Source organism: Nothobranchius furzeri, chromosome 9, assembly GCF_043380555.1.
Source record: "Nothobranchius furzeri strain GRZ-AD chromosome 9, NfurGRZ-RIMD1, whole genome shotgun sequence".
NCBI lineage: Eukaryota > Metazoa > Chordata > Actinopteri > Cyprinodontiformes > Nothobranchiidae > Nothobranchius > Nothobranchius furzeri.
The window spans coordinates 25,480,145-25,502,935 of NC_091749.1; the positions used below are offsets into that span (position 1 = coordinate 25,480,145).

The window sequence follows — 22,791 nt, forward strand, 5'->3', positions numbered from 1 at the left end:
TCTGGAAAATACCTTTGTTACTTTGTTAATTTTGTCATTTCACGCCATAAATAAATGGCTAAATGATCATTTGTTTCCCATGTTTTCATATCACAAAGAATGTGCATCTTCTTAAACCGACTTCAAACCTAATAGTAAAAAAAATCCTTTCACACACAAAAAAAGAGCAAAAAAAAATCACCGCGCTGGGAAGGGTGAAAGCAATCGGGGCGGCTGGCCCTACCCACGAGGTGTCCCTTATTTATTTTTCAGGGAGTTGGCAACCCTACTTCTGACCCTCTTCCCTTCAACTGTCAAGCTGTCTCCTCTAAAATCTGGTTCCGAGTCGGGCTGATTGTCTCTGTCGTGCTGAATTGCCTCAGTAACATGGCTCTCCTCTGTTGTGTCTTTAGATGCCTCACAGTAATTATGCAGCACAAAACAGGCATAAATGACAAAGGGCAGTTCTTGTAGATTAATGTCCATTGCCCTCCTCATAGCTCCAAAACGAGCCTTTAGTCTTCCGAATGCACATTCGATTACCATGCATGCTCTGCACACAGAAAGTCCAAAATACTGCTCCTGAACAGTGCTACCCCCATTAACATATTCTTTCATGAGATAGGGTAGCAATGGATAGGCGGGGTCCCCCAAAATGTAAACTGGAATGGGTGATTCGTTGTCAACAATTACCTAGGACAAGAAGGGATTTTCTGACTTTTCAAAAAGTCATTGATAGCTGAGTTGGCGAACACACGTGCATTATGCACGTTTCCTGGCCATTTTACCACATCCATGAAACAGTATTTATAGTCACAAGTGGCCTGAATATTTAGCGTAAAATTCCCCTTCCGATTCAGGTAATCAGTTGAATTAGCTGATGGTTGCTTTATTCCCACATGTGTGCCATCCACAGCACCTAGACACTGGGGGAGACCATGCATCTGTTCAAATCCCTCCACGAGTGAATATACCGCATTTTCTGACGTTGGAAGCTGAATATACAGAGATCCCAAGTGCACTGTTATAGCTTCACACACCTCCTGGACTATTTTTGAGACAACCTGCCTTGATAGTCCAAATGCATAAACAGTTTTCCTCAATCTGCCCTCGTCTGCTAAATAATAGAGGGTGCAGGCAACTTTTTTGGTTACACACACCAGTGATCGCATGACAGTGGACTCTCCTTTTATGTGAGGACGTAGTAACTCCGAGAGCTTCAGAAGAGATGACCGTGTCATTCGGAAATTGTTTCTCCATTCCTCCGGTAGTACAATTTCCTGCTCGAAGTTTTCTCACCAACTGGCAGTCCTTCCCGGTCTGACCCAGAACCTGTGTCGGTGTCTTTGCCGAAAAACCTGCCTTGGACGTGGAGAAGCCAGGTGCTGGGCAATCGCCGTTCTTAACCTCGTCCTTCGTCTGTGGTCTTCCGCAAGGAGCAGTAATTCCGCTTGCAAAAACAAACAAGCAAAAAGCGCTTGGACAATGGATAAAGCGAGCGCAGCTCTGAGGGCTTCCATGATGCCGGCTAGTGTAAACACAGGTCGCACACATGATGTCAGCTTTTTTTTGTCGCGGAAAGTGACGTTGCGGACCTTAAAACTCCGGTTTTGTCCGTCCACATGCAGACACCCAAAACGGAGAAAACGCAGATCTTCACTTTGGCCGGAGTTTTTAAAAAGATACGTTATTGTGTGAAAAAACTCCGTTTTCGTGTGGATGACAGGCCAAAACGGAGAAAAATAGCTACGTTTTGGCAGATCCCCGGCTACGTGTGGACAGGGCCTTAGTCTGTTGTTCTTTTAACTTTATACACAACTATTGTAGCTTGTGTTTTTTATTATTTATTTTTATGTGCAGCACTTTGGTTGGTTGTAATGCCATGTTGAAAGCGCTCTACAAATAAACTGGTATGGTATGTTCCCGTGGGCAGCGTGTATGGTGAACAGACTCCTGGAGGACATGTGGAGCTGTGGCTGAGGAACAGTGGTCTAACTGAACAGGAACACTCCTGTGTGTCACATAGGACTTGACCACTCCTTCATACCCATGAGCTGGATGGGATGGGTCATCATTTCAATAATTTAATAACGGTTTATAAAACAATGTTGTTGTCAGAATTCTGACTTTTTTCTTAACAGTAAAATAGTCTGATTTTTTAGAAAAAAGTTCAGATTCAGAGATTAAAGTCAGAACTCTTACTTTCTTTTCGGTGGCCCCTATCCTCTTCTGCAGTTCTCCACCCAACAGGGCACTGTAATTTACAGGCAGAGGTAGGAGCTGCGGGGTTTTTAACCTGATGCTGACTAGCATATAGCCTGGACACTCAGTCTTGTTTTCAAAAGAACAGCCATGAGGATCCTTTAAACAAGGAATTACCAGAACAACAAATTTTCAGCCGATTCATACAAACCCAGCATGTGTGCGTCGGTTTCTACCAAAAGCTACAGATTTTGGAAACTGCACCAAAAGTGTGCCCTACGGTGAAAATGTTTTTGCGTGACTTTCCTTCTTCAGCATTTGTGAAGTTACAAAATCGATGTTGCTGCAGTAGAACTTTGGTAAATATTTCCTGAAAGTGGTGAATAATTGCTGCCATATGACAAGAGCTGTAAAACACATTGTTACCCTCTAGTGAGACAGCTAAAACACAAGACAGAGCAGAAGCACACATGGAGGAAACAGTACATACCAATCTCTGAACATCCACTATACGTCCTTCTTTGAGTCCAAATGTCGATGATGAGCAAAAAAGACCCTCTGCTGATTTAGGACAAGGTCCTGGCATCTGTAGGCTGGAAATGGGAGGTGGTAAAGGCTTGTACAAGTTCTACTGGGAACAGAGGGAGGGAACAACTTCCTCACTTACAGGAACACTCAAATATCCACGCAACGATCTAAAGCTGGTTGCTTTACATCTTTAGCTCAGAGAATTATCTTGAGAGGAACAAATCACCAAAACTAAAAAAATTACCAAAATATTAGAAATCATGATACAGCACAAACTGTTTAAAACACTGTCACAAACACAGAAGCTAAACTGAATGTGTTTTCTTCAGAGGAATAATTTTGAAGCTCATTCAGTAGAAACTGCTTGGAGATGACAGAACTGAGAAACACTGATCTAAGATCACTTTACAAACATTTAGTCATTAATTGTATGACTTCAACAACTCAGAGTAGCAGAAAAAACAATCTTTTATAGAATCACATTTTTACAATATTGTGCAACATGTTCAAAAATAGTCCACATCTTCACTTCCTTATGCACGACTGAAATCAAGGGGGAGTAAGCGGCTGTGGTTCTGCAGTAATAAAAAACAGAGTTGTCCACATTGACCACAGAAAAGGGTGGAGGAGAACAACAAGTAGTATGGTTCACCAGCTCTGCGGACTGGACTGGAATGCTCCTCAGAACGGGAAGAGGCTCGGCACTTTGATGTTGATGTCTCCAATGTTGATGTTCCGAGGAATTTCTGGCAGATTCATGTTCTTCACAGCTGAGACAGCACGAGCTGGGGCTGCTGAAAGACCTCCCTGCCCAAGAGAAGAAAGAAAACACCTTCAGAGAAAGTGAGTACGTTTACATGCAGCCAATATCCGGGTTATGATCGGGTTAAGGTCGGCATTCGGGTTTCTGAGTTGATCAGAGTAACCCGTTTACAAGCCAGAGTTAACCCTAATTTGCATAACCCGTTTTCAATACGGACGTTGCGGTAGCGTCAGGACGTATGGACGACGTCAAGACGCAATATGCGTCATTCCAGTTCATCTTGTTCCGGTATCCATGAAAACAACAACATGTTTCTCAGTTCGGAAGAAATAGCGAGAGCGTTTGTTTGCGCTATATTGCTGGTATTGACCCACCGGCAGCTCTTACAACGACTGTGCGTACTGGCCTTCATTCGAAGGAGAGTACGTGAGCAAGAAATTGCAAATATAGAGAGAGCTGCGCTAAACATATCCAACATATCGACGGTACCCGTTACCACCAGAGCCCCGCGGACACTTTGGATGAAGGTGCGCAGTCAGGACTGGTGGGAGCGCGTTGTAATGATGGAGTTCACGGACACGAATTGGCGTGAGAATTTCCGTATGTCACGTCAATCTTTTGCTAAACTTTGTGGTATGATGGAAAGAGTGATGGAGCCCAGTGTAGTAACCATCACCACCAGTGCCTACAGAAATGCGCGTTGCCATGGTGCTGTATAAACTAGCAAGCTGTGCAGAGTGTTGTTTGATAGCAAACCAATTTGGAGTGCACAAGAGCACCGTGAAGAAGATGGTGTACCTATTCTGCCACGGAATGGTCGACTCAAGTCATCAAAACACTGATCCGGGTACCCACTTTGGAGGAGGCATGTGGCATTGCACGAAGATTTGAACCTGCCCACTCCATTTCTCAAATCATAGGTAAAATATTTCCTGCTCTTATGTCTTGTTAATGTCAGTAGTTTTCTGAGAGTAGGCTAAATGTGAACTATACTATGTATGTAGGCTACACTGCTGTGTGCATACTTTTTTTTTTAATTTTTTTTTTTACTTTTTATCATAGGTTGTGTGGATGGGAGCCACATCCCTTGCTTGCCTCCAAGTGATGGCTACAGAGACTTCATAAACAGGAAGGGATGGCCATCCCATGCCCTCCAGGGAGTCTGTGATGACAAATACTGGTAGGTGTTTTGCCATTCCCAGCTTTTGTATTCATGATTATGATTTGTATATAATGTTGACAGCCACACATCACTAAGCTATATTGGAACCACTCACAAACATCAATTGAGAGGTTCTCTGTTCAAAAAAACATCAACAGCTTATATGTACAAATAATTATGTCATTACTGACCTGAAATAATTTTCCTAACTTTTTGCCACTAATCACACCGCTCCCACTACATCTTGATTCACTGTGATACATTTTCCATAGTTTTTGGAGTGTGAGCTGCAACATGCCTGGTTCAGCACATGACGCCAATGCACTCCGCCAGTCCAATCTGTTCAACAATGCACAATCCTTCCCAAAGGTGGGTAATGCATTAAAACTTTTGGTATTTAAATGCAAGTTGCATACCTGCCACATATCTAAGATGTATTATGACATAATTTAGGAAGAATAATATTTCTATCTGTCCCACTTTAGAGAGCAGTGCAGATCGAGGGGCAGGATGTGGATTTCTTCCTGCTGGGAGATCCTGCGTACCCACTGATGCCCTGGCTAATGAAGGGCTATCTGCAGTCCCCAAGACTGACACCACAAGAGGAAAGCTTCTACGTCTATTTGAGTTCTGCTAGAACAAGTATAGAGATAGCATTTGGTCGACTGAAATCTCGTTTCTGTGTTCTGTTGAAGCGCAGTGACTTCCATTTCACTTTCACACCATACGTGGTAGCAACCTGTTGTGCTCTACACACATTTTGTGAGATGGAGAAGGAGCATGTTAATCCCAGATGGGCAGAGGAGGCCACATCAGTAGAAAGGCTGTTTCCACAGCCTGTGTCACAGGTCAATAGGGCTGATAACAGTGCAGCCTCAGCTATCAGACGGGCCCTAACAGATTACCTTGCCGCACGTGTCCCACTCCGTAAGCGCTTAGTAAGAGCGTGAGTGTGCAGGACGAACGGGTCTGATAGGAAACAAACAACTTTAAACTGTAAGCTCGATATTTTTCAAAACGCTTTATTTTCTGAGTTTTAAAAGATGTTTATCTGCCTTCTCCTTTGTTGCTGTGCACCTCTGAAAAAGAACAGGTATATGCAATGTTCAAATAAAATGTCAACACATACAAGTTTTCTAGTAAGTTCAATAAAACATTTGTTCTTTAATAAAGCACATAACAAAATAACATTTTGGTTTTGCTTTTTAAATGTGAGGTTGATTCAGAAATCATTTGAGACATGAGTGCCTCATCACTGGCATGTCTCAACTGCCTTTGCTGCTCAAACCATTGCTTCTGCGTGTGCTGCATTCTCTCCATGAACTGTTGATGTTGAGTAAGTGAAGCGGCTCCACGGTGCCTGGACCTGCGACTTGACCCACCTAGAGCAGACATGACAGGCCTTAGAAAGTGTTGGGTAAGTTCTCTCTTAGTGTTCGACTATTATCACTTTTTGCATTCTTATGAAACTTGTGGATTCTAGAAGATGTTTCTTTACCTTTAGGTGATGTGTCAGAATGTCACCTGCCCCTTAGTCATAAACAAATATCTTCCTACAATTCTGAGTTTACTAAGAATGCAAAAGTGACAATAGTCCTTAGTTTGGGTCAACGGTTATATTACATAATATCTCATAATCACTGTAATCAAATTATCCACTAAAGAAAGGTACTATTTTCAGACATTACACAAGGAGGAGGAGTGACCTGGGGTTACAATACGCTATAACCTTTAGTAACAGTATTTAGCAAGCTCACCAGGAGTAGCTGCAGTGGGATTTGATGGCTGTGTAGACTGGCAAGGCACAGTCATTGAAGGTCCACCTTCTCCAATATCTGCATCTGGCCAGAAATAAAAACAAGCAAAATGTTACAGCTTGATGTTAAAAAAGATGTTACTTATAGGTTAAACACAGATGGGTCGACGCATGTATCTAACTCCAAGAGCGAAACCCTTTGTTGGTATACGTATTGGATTGAGAAAGTCATGTGACTTACCTGTGTTTTCATCCATAACATCATCATCATCCTCTCCTTCAAGATGAACCAGACCGATGAACACAGAGGTTTCCTTGTCACTCCAAAAGTGTGGTGCTGTGCCGCGACTCGCCATGTTGCTCCCAACTTGTTTACTTCCGGTATTCTGGCGCATACAAGATGTGTCGCTACTCAAAAGACCAAGATTCCTTGCGAACAGAGCATGCGCAGAACACACGCTTTGATGGGGATATCCCGATATGTGTTTACACGACCACACATTCGGGTTAGAAAAGGGTTACCCCAGGTGTAGTAACCGGGTTTTTAAAAACCCGGTTATGAGCATATGCGGGTTTTTGGCGGTGTTTACATGGCCGTGCGGAACCGGGTTATTGCGAATATTCGGGTTTTAAAAGGGTTACTGGCTGCATGTAAACGCACTGAGTGTGTGTGTGTGTGTGTGTGTGTGTGTGTGTGTGTTAAGTATAAAACGGTTGCAAAAGACAGCTGTAATTATTTTGTACCAACTATCCACAGATACTGAGACTTATTGAACACCCCTAATGCGCCCTAACTCAGGAGTACCTCAAGGGTGTGTGCTCAGTCCTGCTCTCTACATCTGCTATTCCAATAACTGCACCCACTCACCCCAAAAATACAATCTTCTAGTTTGTGGATGACACGACTGTTAGCTCATTTTAAATGGGAACAAGATTCCTACAGAGAGGAAGTTTAACAGGATGACGTAGAGAATAAAACCATCCTTAAATACCTATCCCGCACACGTTGTAAAACAGGATGAAGGCATGTCAGTCAGGACAAAGGGGACAATGAAGTATATAGCAGATGATTGCTAGGGCTGCACCTATCAAATATTTTAATAATTCCCTGTCTATACATTTATTAGTGATGGTCTCTTTGAAGCCGAAGCTTTGGCACATGTAAAAAAACACAACAGTGCTTCAGAAGCACTGCGTTGATGCTTGAGTCTGTAACGTCCAGCAATGGTGTTTTAGGTCCAGTTTGACCTTTCAACATCTATTTAACATCTGGCCAAGAAAGGAGACACAACACTGCATGTGTTCCCTTTAAACGAGCTGACTTCATACCAGCTGGAACTCACAGCCTGAGGTCTGAAAGATAACAATAACTTTCTTTCCCAAGGTCCCATCTGCCTCCACAGAAGGAACACTCCAGTGAATCAGTTGCTAAATTCAAGAATGATTATCTAAATCAATATGAACTTCTTGCATGACTTATAATCTAGATAATCTTATAAACATTTGTTTATTACTACTTATAATAATTATAGTATAATGAAATGCTTCATTAATCTGTGCTCAATAATTGAAAGGAAATGAGTGTTATGTTATGTCTACTAAGACTGCCACGTGTTCAACATGTTTAGACCACAGGTCCTCACACCTGCACTCACACATAACAAGTACGGCTAAGTTAAACCCTGACACACATAGTATTAACCCAGTCAGAACATCCTGTATCAAGAAGGCATGTTTCTGAGTTGTCTTTGTAACTTCTCTCAAACCTGTCAGCCTTTGGCCGTGCAAATCATAACATCAAAACCTTAAAACTGGATCATCCTGAGTGATTTGAGTTCTAGAGAATCGCTTCAGGCCAGATACCTGTATTAAAACTCTTTAATAGGGCTGGGCATCGAGAATCGAGCATCGATTGGAACCGGTTCCAACTGTTTATTTTTCCCGGAATTGCGCAACCTTTTTTATTTCGATTCCTATTCGATTCCTAGTGTGCCGATGGAAGAGGAATCCGTGGCCGATCTCCGTGAAAAATAAATGTGATCTGCAAATTGTGATCAAGGCTTTTCAGAGCTGATCACACCAGCTGTCTGTGTGCAGCACCGAGACCCACCCCCCACCCCCCATGTCATTGCCGCCACAGTGGATGAGAAGGACATCAGGAGCTGCTCTTGCATGCATGGAGTTGAAAAAGAAGGGGAGAAGGTCTTTCCACCTCAGTCCGCCCCAACCGAACCAGGAGACACAGACGTCAGGGAGGCCAAGGTTGTCTCAGAGGGTCTCTGCAGCTCTCTGGGCACCACGCCTCACTCAGCTGTCACCGATGATCCAAATGGCTATGGAGAAAAAAATAATAGGTTTGGCCTAGCTGTTTAAAGTACAAAACCATACATGAAGTAGTCAAGACAGGTATTTGGAACTTACACTTGCTGCGTTGTGTAGCTGATGTTGGAGACACACAGGCTGCCATGGTGACCTTTTAACAGATCTAAGAAAAAAATGTAATAAAAGAATGAAACTTAAAAACTCCCAGACCTCATTTCATGATTGCTAATCAGCTATGGCTGATTTATTGTTTGGATCACAGCGAGTTACATAAATTCTAATCTATTTTTATTTCTATTACACATACATACTTTTTAACTGTTATTTTCACATGACTGTTATCAGGCTGTCTTGTTCTGGTTCTCATGATAATAATTCTGTTTCTTCCAGTAAGTTATCTTGTGCTTACTTCATCTGTATAATGTCTCTTTACTTTGGTGAATTGTACTGAGTCCAGAATAAAGGCTAGTTGGCTGTACAAGATACAAACAAGTACTACGTTTTGGAAATATATGAAATGTATTTAGCCTGCTAATTTATCTCAAATACTAATAACTACCATATTTTCCGGACTATAAATCACACTTTTTTTCATAGTCTGGCCGGTTCTGCTACTCCGGAGTGACTTATATAACAAAGTATGTAGGCTACACCGCGCTGCTGCGGGCCGACTCCGACCCAAGAATGAATTCCCCTGTCCCGCTGGGAGGGTTTCAAACACTGCCTTCCTCTGCTGGAGACCGTGGCGCGCTGCTGCAGTGCATTATTCGGTTATTGTTACTGGTACTTGTCTTGCAATGTGAAACGCTTGGTCTCAGATTTTGTAAGAAAAATAAAATTTCCCCCCAAAATACGACTTATATATGTTTTTTCTTCTTCTTCATTATACATTTAATGGCTGGTGCGACTCAGGAGCGACTTAATAGTCCTGAAAATACGGTACGTGATAAATGGTGAAAACTTGCTCAAAGCAAAATATATTTTCATTACAGAAATAACTTATAAACTTACCGATTTAATATTTTTTATTCACAGAAATCAAATCAAATCACTTTTATTGTCACGTCACATGTACAGGTACACTAGTACAGTACATGCGAGTGAAATTCTTGTGTGCGAGCTTCACAGCAACAGAGTTGTGCAAAAATACAATAACGTAAAAACAAGCAAAATATAAAAATGGCTAATCTAAGTAATAATGTGTATAGTATGTAAGGTATATACGTTACTGAATGTGTGTAGTAAGTATGTTTTCCTACGTGTGTGCGTGTGAGTGTGTGTATAGTGCGTATATACATGTTTTACAAATGAATAAAAAAAACAATAAAATAAGAGATATAAAATATACAGAGGTTGGTATGTGCAAAACAGTGGCATTAATGTACAGTATGGAGTGTGTAATGTTGGAGTTTCAGTAGTGAGGGTGAGGTGTCTGCGAAGTGTTCAGCAGTCTGATGGCCTGATGGAAAAAGCTGTCTCTCAGTCTGCTGGTTCTGGACCGGATGCTGCAGAACCTCCTTCCTGATGGAAGTAGTCTGAACAGTTTATGGCTGGGGTGACTTGAGTCCTTGATGATCCTCCCCGCTTTCCTCAGGCACCGCTTCCTGTAGATGTCTTGGAGGGAGGGAGGCTCACCTCCAATAATCCTTTCTGCACACCGCACTACTCTCTGGAGAGCTTTGCGGGTGTAAGCGGTGCTGTTGCCGTACCAGGTGGAGATGCATCCAGTGAGGATGCTCTCAATGGCACAGCGATAGAAGGTCCTGAGGATGCGGCGGCTCATGCCAAATCTTTTCAGTCTCCTGAGAAAGAAGAGGCGCTGCTGTGCCTTCTTCACTGTATTGTTTGTGTGCACTGACCACGTAAGATCCTCAGTCAGATGAACTCCAAGGAAACGGAAGCTGCTCACCCTCTCCACAGCGTCGCCGTTGATGGTGATGGGGGTGTGTATTCCTCTGCACCTCCGGAAGTCCATTATCAACTCCTTTGTCTTTGTGACGTTGAGGGTGAGACGGTTGTCTTGACACCAGTGGGTCAGGGCGCTGATCTCCTCCCTGTAGGCCGTCTCATCATCGTTGGTGATGAGACTCACCCCTGTGGTGTCGTCCGCAAACTTCACAATGATGATGGAGTTTCTAGTGGCCGTGCAGTCGTAGGTGTAGAGTGAGTACAGGAGAGGGCTCAGCGTACACCCCTGTGGAGCACCAGTGTTCACTGTGACGGGGGATGAGGTGGTGCTGCCCAGTCTGACCACCTGGCGTCTGTCAGACAGAAAGTTAAGGATCCAGCTGCTCAGTCCTAGATCCTGCAGTTTCCAGTCCAGCATCGAGGGAATAATGGTGTTGATTGCTGAGCTGTAATCTACAAACAGCATTCTCACATACGTGTCTCTCTTCTCCAGGTGTGACAGGGCAGCATGGAGTGTCAGGGCTATGGCATCATCAGTGGACCTGTTGTGGCGGTCAGGGCTGGACTGGGACAAAAATTCAGCCCGGGCATTTTGACTGGAGACCGGCCCATCACCTGTTTTTTTTTTGGAAAAGACATTAAGCCTTACGCTGTTTCTGACACACACCAACGTACACTTTCTTATTGGTAGTATTTATCTATCAATCTAATAAACGTAAACCTACACCATCCTTCCTATCCTGGTATTCGAAAAAGTAGGGTTGGGGGTAACTGATTATTTTTAAAATGATTATTCTGACGATTATTTTATCGAATAGTCGACTATTCTAATGACTATTTAGATGATTAATCTAGTGATTACTTTTCTATTGCACAATTACTAAAAAAAAAATTCTTAAATAAATTCCTCCAAAAAATTGATAAGTTGTTACTGTAAGAGAATAAACACTACAGGCCTTCCATTTTGTATAACACTGCTTTTATTGTGTTGCGGTTGTTTATGTTCTGGTGACGTGTAGAACTTGGGAGTGCAGGCTGCTGCCTGAGAGGTGGTTGGAGATGGAGTGTCTCCATGCTGCTTTGTTTTGTTCACTTATGTGCATGAGGCAAGTGGTGTTACGACCCTTCCTGGGGAGTCACGTGTTTCTCCTATTTTAACTGTAAATCCTTCTAGCTGTTATATTTATAACAAGAAACAGATATTCGGACGGAATATTTTCATGTTTATTCGAATATGATTGTGGAACACACCCAGCATCATAATAAATGAAGTAATATTTATGCCAATTTAAGCCTTTATGGGTGACCAGGACTCTGTGATCAATTTTTGGCAAGGGAAATTATCATTTGTTGCCATTTTTGAGGTGTTTATGAATGTGGAAGACACCCAGCATCCTGTGATGGCACTAATAACATCAAGAGATAATAAATAAGGTAATATTTAGGTCAATTTAACCCTTTACACGTGACCAGGACACTGTAATCAATTTTTGGCAAGGGAAATGATCATTTGTTGCCATTTTTGAGGTGTTTATGAATGTGAAAGACACCCAGCATCCTGTGATGGCACTAATAACATCAAGAGATAATAAATAAAGTAATATTTAGGTAAATGTAACCCTTTACAGGTGACCAGGACTCTGTGATCAATTTTTGGCAAGGGAAATTATTTTCTTTTTTTTTTTCTTTTTTTTTTTGTTGTTGCCATTTTTGGGGTGTTTATGATGATACAGTAGGCAGTATGAGTACAGTAACATCAACAGATAATACATAAAACCCTTATTTGGTCAATTTTAGCCTCCATGAAAATCTTAGCAATTCAATCACTTTTTGGCAAGTAAAATGCCATTTTAGTTGTCTACAATTAAATCATCAATAAAGAATTTAAAGATATTTTGAGGCATTTCTTATAGGTAAACGGGAGGGTGTAGTCTATTTGGCAGGTGACAATCTTAATTTTATGTGCTGAAGTGCTTTTATCTTGTTACTTTTAAATAGAGCAACGTAATGTATAGATAGTAACCTACACAGTGTCATTAAAGCCAAAGCTTGATCATTTTAAATACTTTTTTCAAGTAAAAATGTGCCCCAAACTAGTTAACTGTGGCTCCATGTCAAGTGGACTAAAGAAAGGAAGGGGAAAAAATTAAATCGCTGGAGAATTGTTTATTTCCATTTATACAACGTTTACATTCAATACAGGGTGCCATTTTACATTGTTTATTTATTTTTTTTAGTATCAAGGCTGTAACATAAAGAAAGCCAGTTCTTACCATAAAGTTTGTGGCACAAACCATCTTTCAATCGCAAATATTGCAAAAAGGATTAATATATCCTCATTGTGAACGTTTAAGACAAATAGCAACACTTAAAACAACTTCCGAACTGGAAAAACTAATGTGGCAAGGTGCAGAAACAAGAGCCTGGGTGGGAATCGAACCCCAGACTCCCAAGTGAGAGTCATACGCTCTAACCAGTCAGCCAAAGGGGTATCTCCCTGACCAAGCAGCCAGGGCACATGATCAATCGGGACATTGTGGATGCTCACACTGCCACATCTACCTTCCTCCTTCCACAAGCACATCCTCGTGCTCCCGCGCAGGGTGCCACAAACACTGCCACACTAATATCCGCGATAAACATCTGTTTAAGTACCGGAAGAGGTTATCTTTGCTTTCTGAATGTCCATATTGCTAGATATGCTGAGTTTTAGGGCGAAATCCTGGGGAATTTTGTCTAGAAATGCAATTACCTAACCGTGCGCGATCCCGCGGTGGCTAATCATTTTTTGGCAGCGAGTCAATTTATGCACAACACCGGCTCGGGTTTCTCCTCCTCCTCCCTCTTTTCTTCTCCAACCTGTCGCTGGGCTGAGGCTCCATCACTTCCTAAATTGATTTTACTTGAACCTTCACTACCAAACAACTGTGAGATTTTAACACATGTGCCAGCATCAGCCTGAAGGGCCAGTTTCTTTTTTAGTCGAATTTTCTCCGCTCCTCCTTTCCGTTTTTTGTTCTCCATTTTGTAAAGCTCGTCTGTCTGTTTACTGAGATTCACAAACAACTGGCGGGTGCATCAGACCTCTGGCTATTGGTCCAGCCCAGAGTGTATTATTACCAATTGGCCAATCCACCAACTTTCACGAGGCGTCGCGTGGGGCGGCGCGGACAAGTTGTCCGCAACAACTAGAGGCCAGGAAAAAAAAAAAAAACAGACACCGGCCCATAAAAGATGAAAGGGTCGGCCCAGCGGGCAGTTGCCCGCTATGCCCTATGGTCAGTCCAGCGCTGGTGGCGGTATGCAAACTGTAGAGGGTCCAGTGAATCGGGTAGTGCAGAGCAGATGAAGTCCCTGACCAACTTCTCGAAGCATTTGCTCACGATGGGAGTCAGGGCTACAGGTCGCCAGTCGTTCAATGAGGAGATGGTGGAGGATTTGGGTACACGGACAATGGTGGCCATTTTGAAGCAGGCTGGGACTACAGACAGAGAGAGGGAAAGGTTGAAGATGTGTGTAAACACTCCAGCCAGCTGAGCCGCGCATGACCTGAGGACGCCACTCCAGCCAGCTGAGCCGCGCATGACCTGAGGACGCGGCCGGGAATCCCATCCGGACCAGTAGCTTTGCGTACGTTCACCCTCCTGAAGCACTTCCCCACATCCTCCTCAGACACAGTGTGCGCACTGACGTCATCCGCGGTGCGCTCACTGTCCGGTCTCATAGTGTTCGCGGTGTCGAATCTGGCGTAGAATACGTTTAGATCCTCACACAGAGAGGCTGTGGTCTTCGGTGTGCTGGTTGACCAACTTCTCGAAGCATTTGCTCACGATGGGGGTCAGGGCTACAGGTCGCCAGTCGTTCAATGAGGATATGGTGGAGGATTTGGGTACAGGGACAATGGTGGCCATTTTGAAGCAGGCTGGGACTACAGACAGAGAGAGGGAAAGGTTGAAGATGTGTGTAAACACTTCAGCCAGCTGAGCCGCGTATGACCTGAGGACGCGGCCGAGAATCCCATCCGGACCAGTAGCTTTGCGTGTGTTCACCCTCCTGAAGCACTTCCGCACATCCTCCTCAGACACAGTGTGCGCACTGACGTCATCCGCGGTGCGCTCACTGTCCGGTCTCATGGTGTTCGCTGTGTCGAATCTGGCGTAGAATACGTTTAGATCCTCACACAGAGAGGCCGTGGTCTGCGATGTGCTGTTTGACCAACTTCTCGAAGCATTTGCTCACGATGGGGGTCAGGGCTACAGGTCGCCAGTCGTTCAATGAGGAGATGGTGGAGGATTTGGGTATAGGGACAATGGTGGCCATTTTGAAGCAGGTTGGGACTACAGACAGAGAGAGGGAAAGGTTGAAGATGTGTGTAAACACTTCAGCCAGCTGAGCCGCGTATGACCTGAGGACGCGGCCGAGAATCCCATCCGGACCAGTAGCTTTGCGTGTGTTCACCCTCCTGAAGCACTTCCGCACATCCTCCTCAGACACAGTGTGCGCACTGACGTCATCCGCGGTGCGCTCACTGTCCGGTCTCATGGTGTTCGCTGTGTCGAATCTGGCGTAGAATACGTTTAGATCCTCACACAGAGAGGCCGTGGTCTGCGATGTGCTGTTTGACCAACTTCTCGAAGCATTTGCTCACGATGGGGGTCAGGGCTACAGGTCGCCAGTCGTTCAATGAGGAGATGGTGGAGGATTTGGGTATAGGGACAATGGTGGCCATTTTGAAGCAGGCTGGGACTACAGACAGAGAGAGGGAAAGGTTGAAGATGTGTGTAAACACTCCAGCCAGCTGAGCCGCGCATGACCTGAGGACGCGGCCGGGAATCCCATCCGGACCAGTAGCTTTGCGTGCGTTCACCCTCCTGAAGCACTTTCGCACATCCTCCTCAGACACAGTGTGCGCACTGACGTCATCCGCGGTGCGCTCACTGTCCGGTCTCATGGTGTTCGCGGTGTCGAATCTGGCATAGAATACGTTTAGATCCTCACACAGAGAGGCCGTGGTCTGCGGTGTTCTGGTTTTCCCTCTAAAGTCTGTGATTGTGTTTAGTCCCTGCCACATACTCTGGGGGTTGTCAAACTGTTGCTCCACCCTGTCTCTGTACTCACATTTGGCTGCTTTGATCGTCTTCTGGAGTTGGTAATGTGCGTGTTTGTAGTCTGATGTGTTCGCGGAGGCAAAGGCGGTGCTCCGTGCCGCCAGCGCCGTTCAAACACCTCCATTAATCCAGGGTTTTTGATTCGGGAAGGATTTAACTGTTCTGGATGGGACGACATCTTCCACGCATTTTCTGATAAATCTGCAGACTGAGTCTGTGTACTCATCAATGTCTTTAGCAGCCGCGTGAAACATTTCCCAGTCCGCGCGATCAAAACAGTCCTGCAGCGTAGACTCCGATTGGTCCGACCAATGATGCACCGCCCTCAGGGTTGGAGCTTCACGTTTCAGCTTCTGCCTGTAGGCAGGTATAAGCAGGATGGAGCGGTGATCTGATTGGCCGAATGGGGCGCGGGGGAGTTGTATGCATCCCGGAAAGAGGTGTAGCAGTGATCGAGTAGCCGGTCTCCACGTGTATTGAAATGGATGTGTTGGTGTAGTTTTGGTGAGACTTTCTTCGGGTTACTCTTATTAAAGTCCCCGGTCGTGATAAATGCCGCCTCTGGGTGTACGGTTTCCTCATAGCTGATCGCGCTGTACAGTTCCCTGAGTGCTCGGTCAGTGTCGGCTTGTGGGATAATGTAAACAGCCGTAATAATCACCGCTGTGAATTCTCTCGGTAGCCAGAATGGCCGGCACTTAATCATCAAGTACTCCAGGTCCAGAGAGCAGAAGGATTTGACCGGGTGCACGTTCGCATAATCACACCAGCTGTTGTTGATCATGAAACACACACCGCCACCCCTGCTTTTCCCAGTAAGCTCCTGTGACCTATCCACGCGGTGCACGGAGAACCCCGGTAGTTGTACTGCGGTGTCCTGTACCTTGTCCGATAGCCAGGTTTCTATGAGGCAGATCGCGCAGCAGTCCCGAATCTCTTGCTGGAATGAGATCCGAGCCCGAAGCTCGCACAGCTTGTTCTCCAGGGACTGCACATTAGCCAGTAGTAAACTGGGTAATGGTGGTCTGTTAGTGTGCCGTCTCAGTCGAACCAGAACGCCAGATCTTCTCCCTCTGCATCGGCGTTTGCGGTCTCCACGGGCCCAGATCAAAGGCATCTCAGGTGAGATGAATGGGGGATTTGCAAACAGCGGGTCTGTGATGGAAAAACCTGAACTCCGGAAAGAAATGAGAAAATCCGTCTTTTATGTCCAGTAAGGTTTGTCGGTCGTACACAAGGAGACATGTGCTACTCGTGAAAAAATAAAGAAAAAGAAAAAATAGTAAACACAAAAAACAGCTGTTGCTTGGTGAAGCTCGCGACGAGGCTGCCATATTCAGCGCCATCTTGAGCAGAAAGGTACTTCTCATGAAAAAGCGCCGCAAACCTCCACCTGAACTCCATGCGGTCGATGGGTGTTCCACAGAGTTAGCTCCGGTTGTATCTAGGTGGCTACATCCGTTAGCTCGGCTCCCACCTCCGTGTTAGCTTTGGGTTAGCTTCAGGTTAGCTTGTAGCTAGTTCGACCGGGTGTCGTCAGTTGATCCCAGCCTTACAGCCCCACCCTCAGCTCCTCTCTTCCCTTTTATGGAATTGTCTGGGCTTGATGGAACCTGTGACACGGTCAAAATGGCGGTGGTGGCCACCTCCCATTTTAGCACAAAAACTTTTTATTGGAGCCTATGGAAACCCATTGTCCATATCTTAATGTCGATGCTCAAAAGACCAACATTCCTTGTGAACAGAGCATACACAGAACACACGCTTTGATGGGAATATCCCGATATGCGTTTACACGACCAAACATTCAGGTTAGAAAAGGGTTACCCCAGGTGTAGTAACCGGGTTTTTAAAAACCCGGTTATGAGCATATCCGGGTTTTTGGTGGTGTTTACATGGCCCTGCGGATCCGGGTTATTGTGAATATTCGGGTTTTAAAAGGGTTACTGGCTGCATGTAAACACACTCAGTGAATGCCTTTTTTCTGCTGCATCACATTTTGTTGATGAAAAGAGAAATATGATCCACTGTGAAAATGCAGAGAAGTTTCTCTGTGTCAACAAAAATCTGCCTTTGTTATTGAAGGAAGCCTAAACTTCAGTGTTTGGGCCATCAACTTTTTGCTTACAAGTTGAAAAGAAATGTAGAACAACTTTTTCATTGTGTCCCAGTTTTTATTATGCTAAAAACTTTACAGCGAGAAATGAAAAAGGATATTTAATAAAAATATGCTCTGAAAGGCTGAAATTTAGAATATACAGTGGGGCAAAAAAGTATTTAGTCAGCCACCGATTGTGCAAGTTCTCCCACTTAAAATGATGACAGATGTCAGTAATTTACATCATAGGTACACTTCAACTGTGAGAGACAGAATGTGAGATAAAAAATCCATGAATTCACATGGCAGGATTTTTAAAGAATTTATTTGTAAATCAGGGTGGAAAATAAGTATTTGGTCAATAACAAAAATTCAACTCAATACTTTGTAATATAACCTTTGTTGGCAATAACAGAGGTCAAATGATTACTATAGGTCTTTACCAGGTTTGCACACACAGTAGCTGGTATTTTGGCCCATTCCTCCATGCAGATCTTCTCGACAGCAGTGATGTTTTGGGGCTGTCGCCGAGCAACGCAGACTTTCAACTCCCTCCACAGATTTTCTATGGGGTTGAGGTCTGGGGACTGGCTAGGCCACTCCAGGACTTTCAAATGCTTCTTACGGAGCCACTCCTTTGTTGCCCGGGCGGTGTGTTTGGGATCATTGTCGTGTTGGAAGACCCAGCCACGTTTCATTTTCAAAGCTCTCACTGATAGAATGAGGTTTTGGCTCAGAATCTCACGATACATGGTCCCATTCATTCTGTCCTTAACACCGATCAGTCGTCCTGTCCCCTTAGCAGAAAAACAGCCCCAAAGCATGATGTTCCCATCCCCATGCTTCACAGTAGGTATGGTGTTCTTGGGATGCAACTCAGTATTCTTCTTCCTCCAAACACGATGAGCTGAGTTTATACCAAAAAGTTCTACTTTGGTTTCATCTGACCACATGACATTCTCCCAATCCTCTGCTGTATCATCCATGTGCTCTCTGGCAAACTTCAGACGGGCCTGGACATGCACTGGCTTCAGCAGCGGAACACGTCTGGCACTGCAGGATTTGATTCCCTGCCGTTGTAGTGTGTTACTGATGGTGACATTTGTTACTGTGGTCCCAGCTCTCTGCAGGTCATTCACCAGGTCCCCCCGTGTGGTTCTGGGATTCTTGCTCACCGTTCTCATGATCATTTTGACCCCACGGGATGAGATCTTGCGTGGAGCCCCAGATCGAGGGAGATTATCAGTGGTCTTGTATGCCTTCCATTTTCTGATAATTGCTCCCACAGTTGATTTTTTCACACCAAGCTGCTTGCCTATTGTAGATTCACTCTTCCCAGTCTGGTGCAGGTCTACAATTCTTTTCCTGGTGTCCTTCGAAAGCTCTTTGGTCTTGGCCATAGTGGAGTTTGGAGTCTGACTGTTTGAGGCTGTGGACAGGTGTCTTTTATACAGATAATGTGTTCAAACAGGTGCCATTAATACAGGCAACGAGTGGAGGACAGAAAAGCTTCTTAAAGAAGACGTTACAGGTCTGTGAGAGCCAGAGATTTTCCTTGTTTGAAGTGACCAAATACTTATTTTCTACCCTGATTTGCAAATAAATTCTTTAAAAATCCTGCCATGTGAATTCATGGATGTTTTTTTCACATTCTGTCTCTCACAGTTGAAGTGTACCTATGATGAAAATTACTGACCTCTGTCATCATTTTAAGCGGGAGAACTTGCACAATCGGTGGCTGACTAAATACTTTTTTGCCCCACTGTACTTTTTGATGTAGCATTGCTTCTTTTTTTTCTCGAAAGATTAAAATGAAGCTGTTTGCTTAAACATGTTTTGAAATAGAAGAAATGCCTAGTTTAATGAAGACAGCAAAGTTTGGTCTGTTCATTGATCAGTTGACTTTTTTCAACATGTTGTGGTTATTATATTGATTCATGAATCAAATTTTCTTCCCAGAGCTTCCTAAAATGATAAGTTGTGTTGCACTTCAGTTTTTGCACAATGGTTACACAGCTGCTAGAATGAAACACTTCAGGTTACTTGTGTTTATGTTGGTTTTGCAATCTTGTTTGCAAACTGCACTTTATAGAAATAAAGCAAGGCCTTAAAAATACAGCTGAGCTTGCATTTCATTCTACACAACAGCTTATTTCAGAAGCATGTGTGTGTCTGTGTTTGTGTGTGTGTGTGTGTGTGTGTGTGTGTGTGTGTGTGTGTGTGTGTGTGTGTGTGTGTGTGTGTGTGTGTGTGTGTGTGTGTGTGTGTGCAAATATCAGTTATCAGTCATCAAAACATTTCTAATATCGTATAACAGTATCGGCCCAAAATTTCATATCGGTGCATCCCTACTTATACTTCTAAAATGAAAAAAATAATGATCACACTATGAAACAAATGAATATTAAACATTTCAGGCACTTCAGGCACGAACAATACAACTATTCTGTGAATTCTAATAATTCGACCCAGTTAAACATATTTAATGTAAAGAGTACTGAACCTAACTCTGGTGGAAGAGAGAATCAACACACATTAGGCAGGCAACACTCTTTAATTGGAATCACTTTCAAATCTAGTTTACATGAAAAGTTGTCACTTCCCATCAGTCGGTGGGTAAAAGATGGTCTAATATTGAAATCTTTAGCAGAAACACAGACCGAGGCGTCGAGAAGCAGCTGCTCCACAGCTCCTAAAGTTATCATCAGCAAATAATGGTAAGTATATCGGAAAAATTAAAGGTACAGTGACTCTCTGTTTTTATTGTGTCATAGTTGTTGTGTTTATTGTGATTCATCAACTCCACGACTACTCAACTTTGTCTTTGAATAGACGAAGAGTCACATTAAATTTTGGGTTCCTCATGTGGTTTCTTTAATGAACCACTTGAAGACTTCAGCTTTGTTCTCGTTCACCCATTTGATGTTGGCTGTGGTTTTTTCTATGGCTTGCTCCAGGGCCAAGGTGGCTGAGCCAAAGCCAACATGAAGATTGTCTTCTTTGAACCTCTTCAGCTGTTGAAAGAAAAAACATGTTACTTGTACTTATTTTTCTCTGACTAGCCTCTGAAAAGTCCTGTGTGGTTCTGTAGTACCTCCTGCAGCTCAAACTCTGTGGAAAATCTCATTGTGATTCCACTGATGAGATTAGTGAAGGAAAAAGATCCTTGTCCATACCTTACAAAAGAAAAAAATAACAGAAGGACTTACTGCATGAGTACGTTTTTTTAACCTGCACGATTAAAGTAAAAATTGTATCTCATGCAGTGATGTGAGAGTCATAAACGAATCACGATTCTCAGCTCCAACTGACTCATTCACTGACTGATACCTGTTGCTGTTAGCTAACTCATTTCATTTATAGAAATATATCCCGCTTACCATTTAAATTGTGGAGAAAACAAGAGCCAAAACAACATGTTTTCAGCATTTTAGCGTACATATGTATTATTCTTTTTATTCAGAAGCCTTTCTGTGAGGGGCACCCTTACTGTTCGAAGATGTAACTCCATCTTGCTCTGACAAAGTTCCAAGCCAGTGGCATTCCTACAACGTTCCGGGCGATGTACTGGATGGTGGAGATGGAGTCCTGCTTGCGAATTTTAGTTGGGTCAAGGGTGTACTCCAGATACCTGTTTCAAAATAAAGACCCCCCACCCCCACAAAAAGGCTGCAAAGTTTTTAACAAAGGAAATGTTTGTAAAACATCAGAAAACCTAAAGCAAATCTCAGGGAGTTTCCCAATGGAAACATTTAGCACAAGGACACTTTTTTACACAGAAATAAAACCTTTTATGTTTAGGGTTACAGCCTAGAATCTGTAACATTAAACAATTGTATGTCTCCATGAGGTTCAGAACTGTGATACAGTCACTGTCATACAGGGACCTATCAGAGGGCCTGGTACCCCCCAGAGGACCCTCTGAGGGACGCGGTCGAACGCCTTCTCCAAATCCACAAAACACGTAGATAAGTTGGGCAAACTCCCGCGCACTCTCCAGGACACCCCTAAGGGTATAGAGCTGCTCCAGTGTCCAGTCCTAACTAACAAGCCTTGACCCTACAGTAGCTGACCCCTAAACCTGCCCCACTATTTTGTATAGAACCATAGGGATTTAGGCACATCAGAGAGTTTTCCAGCAGGAACAATCTGTTTAAGGTCGAAGGTCAGTCGTTCTTCAAAATGTTCTGCTAGACAGCAGAACGTTGGTTACGTATTGTAACCCCAGATTCTATGAGTCTAGTCGCAGCCCTTAAGCGAGCTGCTATTGGAAAGATGATCTCCGCATCAGCCAATCATGAAGAGCTAGAGCTAAAATGTACGCCCACCAATAGTGGGCCCCCTCCTGGTAAATAACCGCAGTGACCCCCACTGCTCACCTCCAATGGCTCTTATTCCCATCATAACCAGTGGGGCCAGTGGCTTAAGGGCTGCGACTAGACTCATAGAATCTGGGGTTACAATACGTAACCAACGTTCTATTTCGTCTAGTCTTAGCCCTTAAGCGAGCTGCTATTAGAAATAAAGTGCAGCTAGATGGGTTTACGCCACACTGGTTAACACAACCAATGGACACCCCCAATCAAATCTCCTCTAGTGGGGGACGTTCAGCCTCAGAGCAGGCTTAAAGACTGAGGCAGGCACGATAAGAGAGGGGCCCCCACTAAAAAACATCATCCATAAGAGGATGAAATCCATCTCAGCAAGGCCAATGAGGTGCCATAAGCATTCATTCAGCCTGCTGGGGTCCAAGCACTGAACGAGTGATGGAACCTGAAGACCTGAAGACACATCTTGTAAATAATAACGATTAAAGGAACAGGATGAGGCCCATGAAGCAGCCTGACAAATGTCTTCCATTGACACACCACTGAGGAGCGCCATCGAAGAGGAAATCCCCCTGGCTGAGTGAGCCCTGAGTGCCTCAGGGGGATCCTGCCCTGATGATGTGTAAGCAAGGGAAAT

The 22,791-nt window shown here is 44.0% G+C and overlaps 3 protein-coding genes across 5 annotated transcripts in view; 1 reads left to right on the forward strand and 2 right to left on the reverse strand.

Annotated features, from left to right (window-relative positions):
* Nucleotides 1–8,921, reverse strand: part of LOC107374127 (aminopeptidase N) — a 61,075-nt gene extending 52,154 nt beyond the window's left edge. Inside the window, exons 1-3 of one of the 2 annotated variants that reach the window (XM_054732583.2) lie at nucleotides 8,812–8,921; nucleotides 8,603–8,723; nucleotides 2,672–3,516 (exon numbers count right to left, since the gene is read on the reverse strand). The gene's annotated coding sequence lies outside the window, so the exon portion shown is untranslated. Of the gene's footprint in view, nucleotides 1–2,671; nucleotides 4,122–8,602; nucleotides 8,724–8,811 lie in introns of those variants that run through there. The other variant, XM_070554724.1, reaches the window with a different exon arrangement.
* On the forward strand, nucleotides 4,552–5,584 carry LOC129153253 (uncharacterized). Its single transcript, XM_054732585.2, has 3 exons — nucleotides 4,552–4,652; nucleotides 4,907–5,003; nucleotides 5,120–5,584. Exons 2-3 carry the CDS (start codon nucleotides 4,929–4,931, stop codon nucleotides 5,582–5,584), a joined length of 540 nt encoding a protein of 179 aa, XP_054588560.1. The 5' UTR covers nucleotides 4,552–4,652; nucleotides 4,907–4,928.
* Nucleotides 8,922–20,361: 11,440 nt separating the features above from the next.
* Nucleotides 20,362–22,791, reverse strand: part of LOC107374274 (aminopeptidase Ey) — a 48,347-nt gene continuing 45,917 nt past the window's right edge. The window contains exons 19-21 of one of the 2 annotated variants that reach the window (XR_008559434.2): nucleotides 21,317–21,495; nucleotides 20,921–21,002; nucleotides 20,362–20,840 (exon numbers count right to left, since the gene is read on the reverse strand). Coding sequence is in view for 1 of the 2 variants with exons in the window: in XM_054732581.2 (XP_054588556.2) it covers nucleotides 20,688–20,840; nucleotides 20,921–21,002; nucleotides 21,317–21,457 (376 nt within the window). In the remaining variant the exon portion in view is untranslated. The remainder of the gene's footprint in view (nucleotides 20,841–20,920; nucleotides 21,003–21,316; nucleotides 21,496–22,791) is intronic. The other variant, XM_054732581.2, reaches the window with a different exon arrangement.

Coding starts and splice junctions, on each gene's coding strand:
- LOC129153253 (XM_054732585.2), top strand. CDS start 4,929: ATGCCTGGTTCAGCACATGACGCCAATGCACTCCGCCAGTCCAATCTG. Junction 5,004..5,119: donor ATGCACAATCCTTCCCAAAG/GTGGGTAATGCA, acceptor GTCCCACTTTAG/AGAGCAGTGCAGATCGAGGG.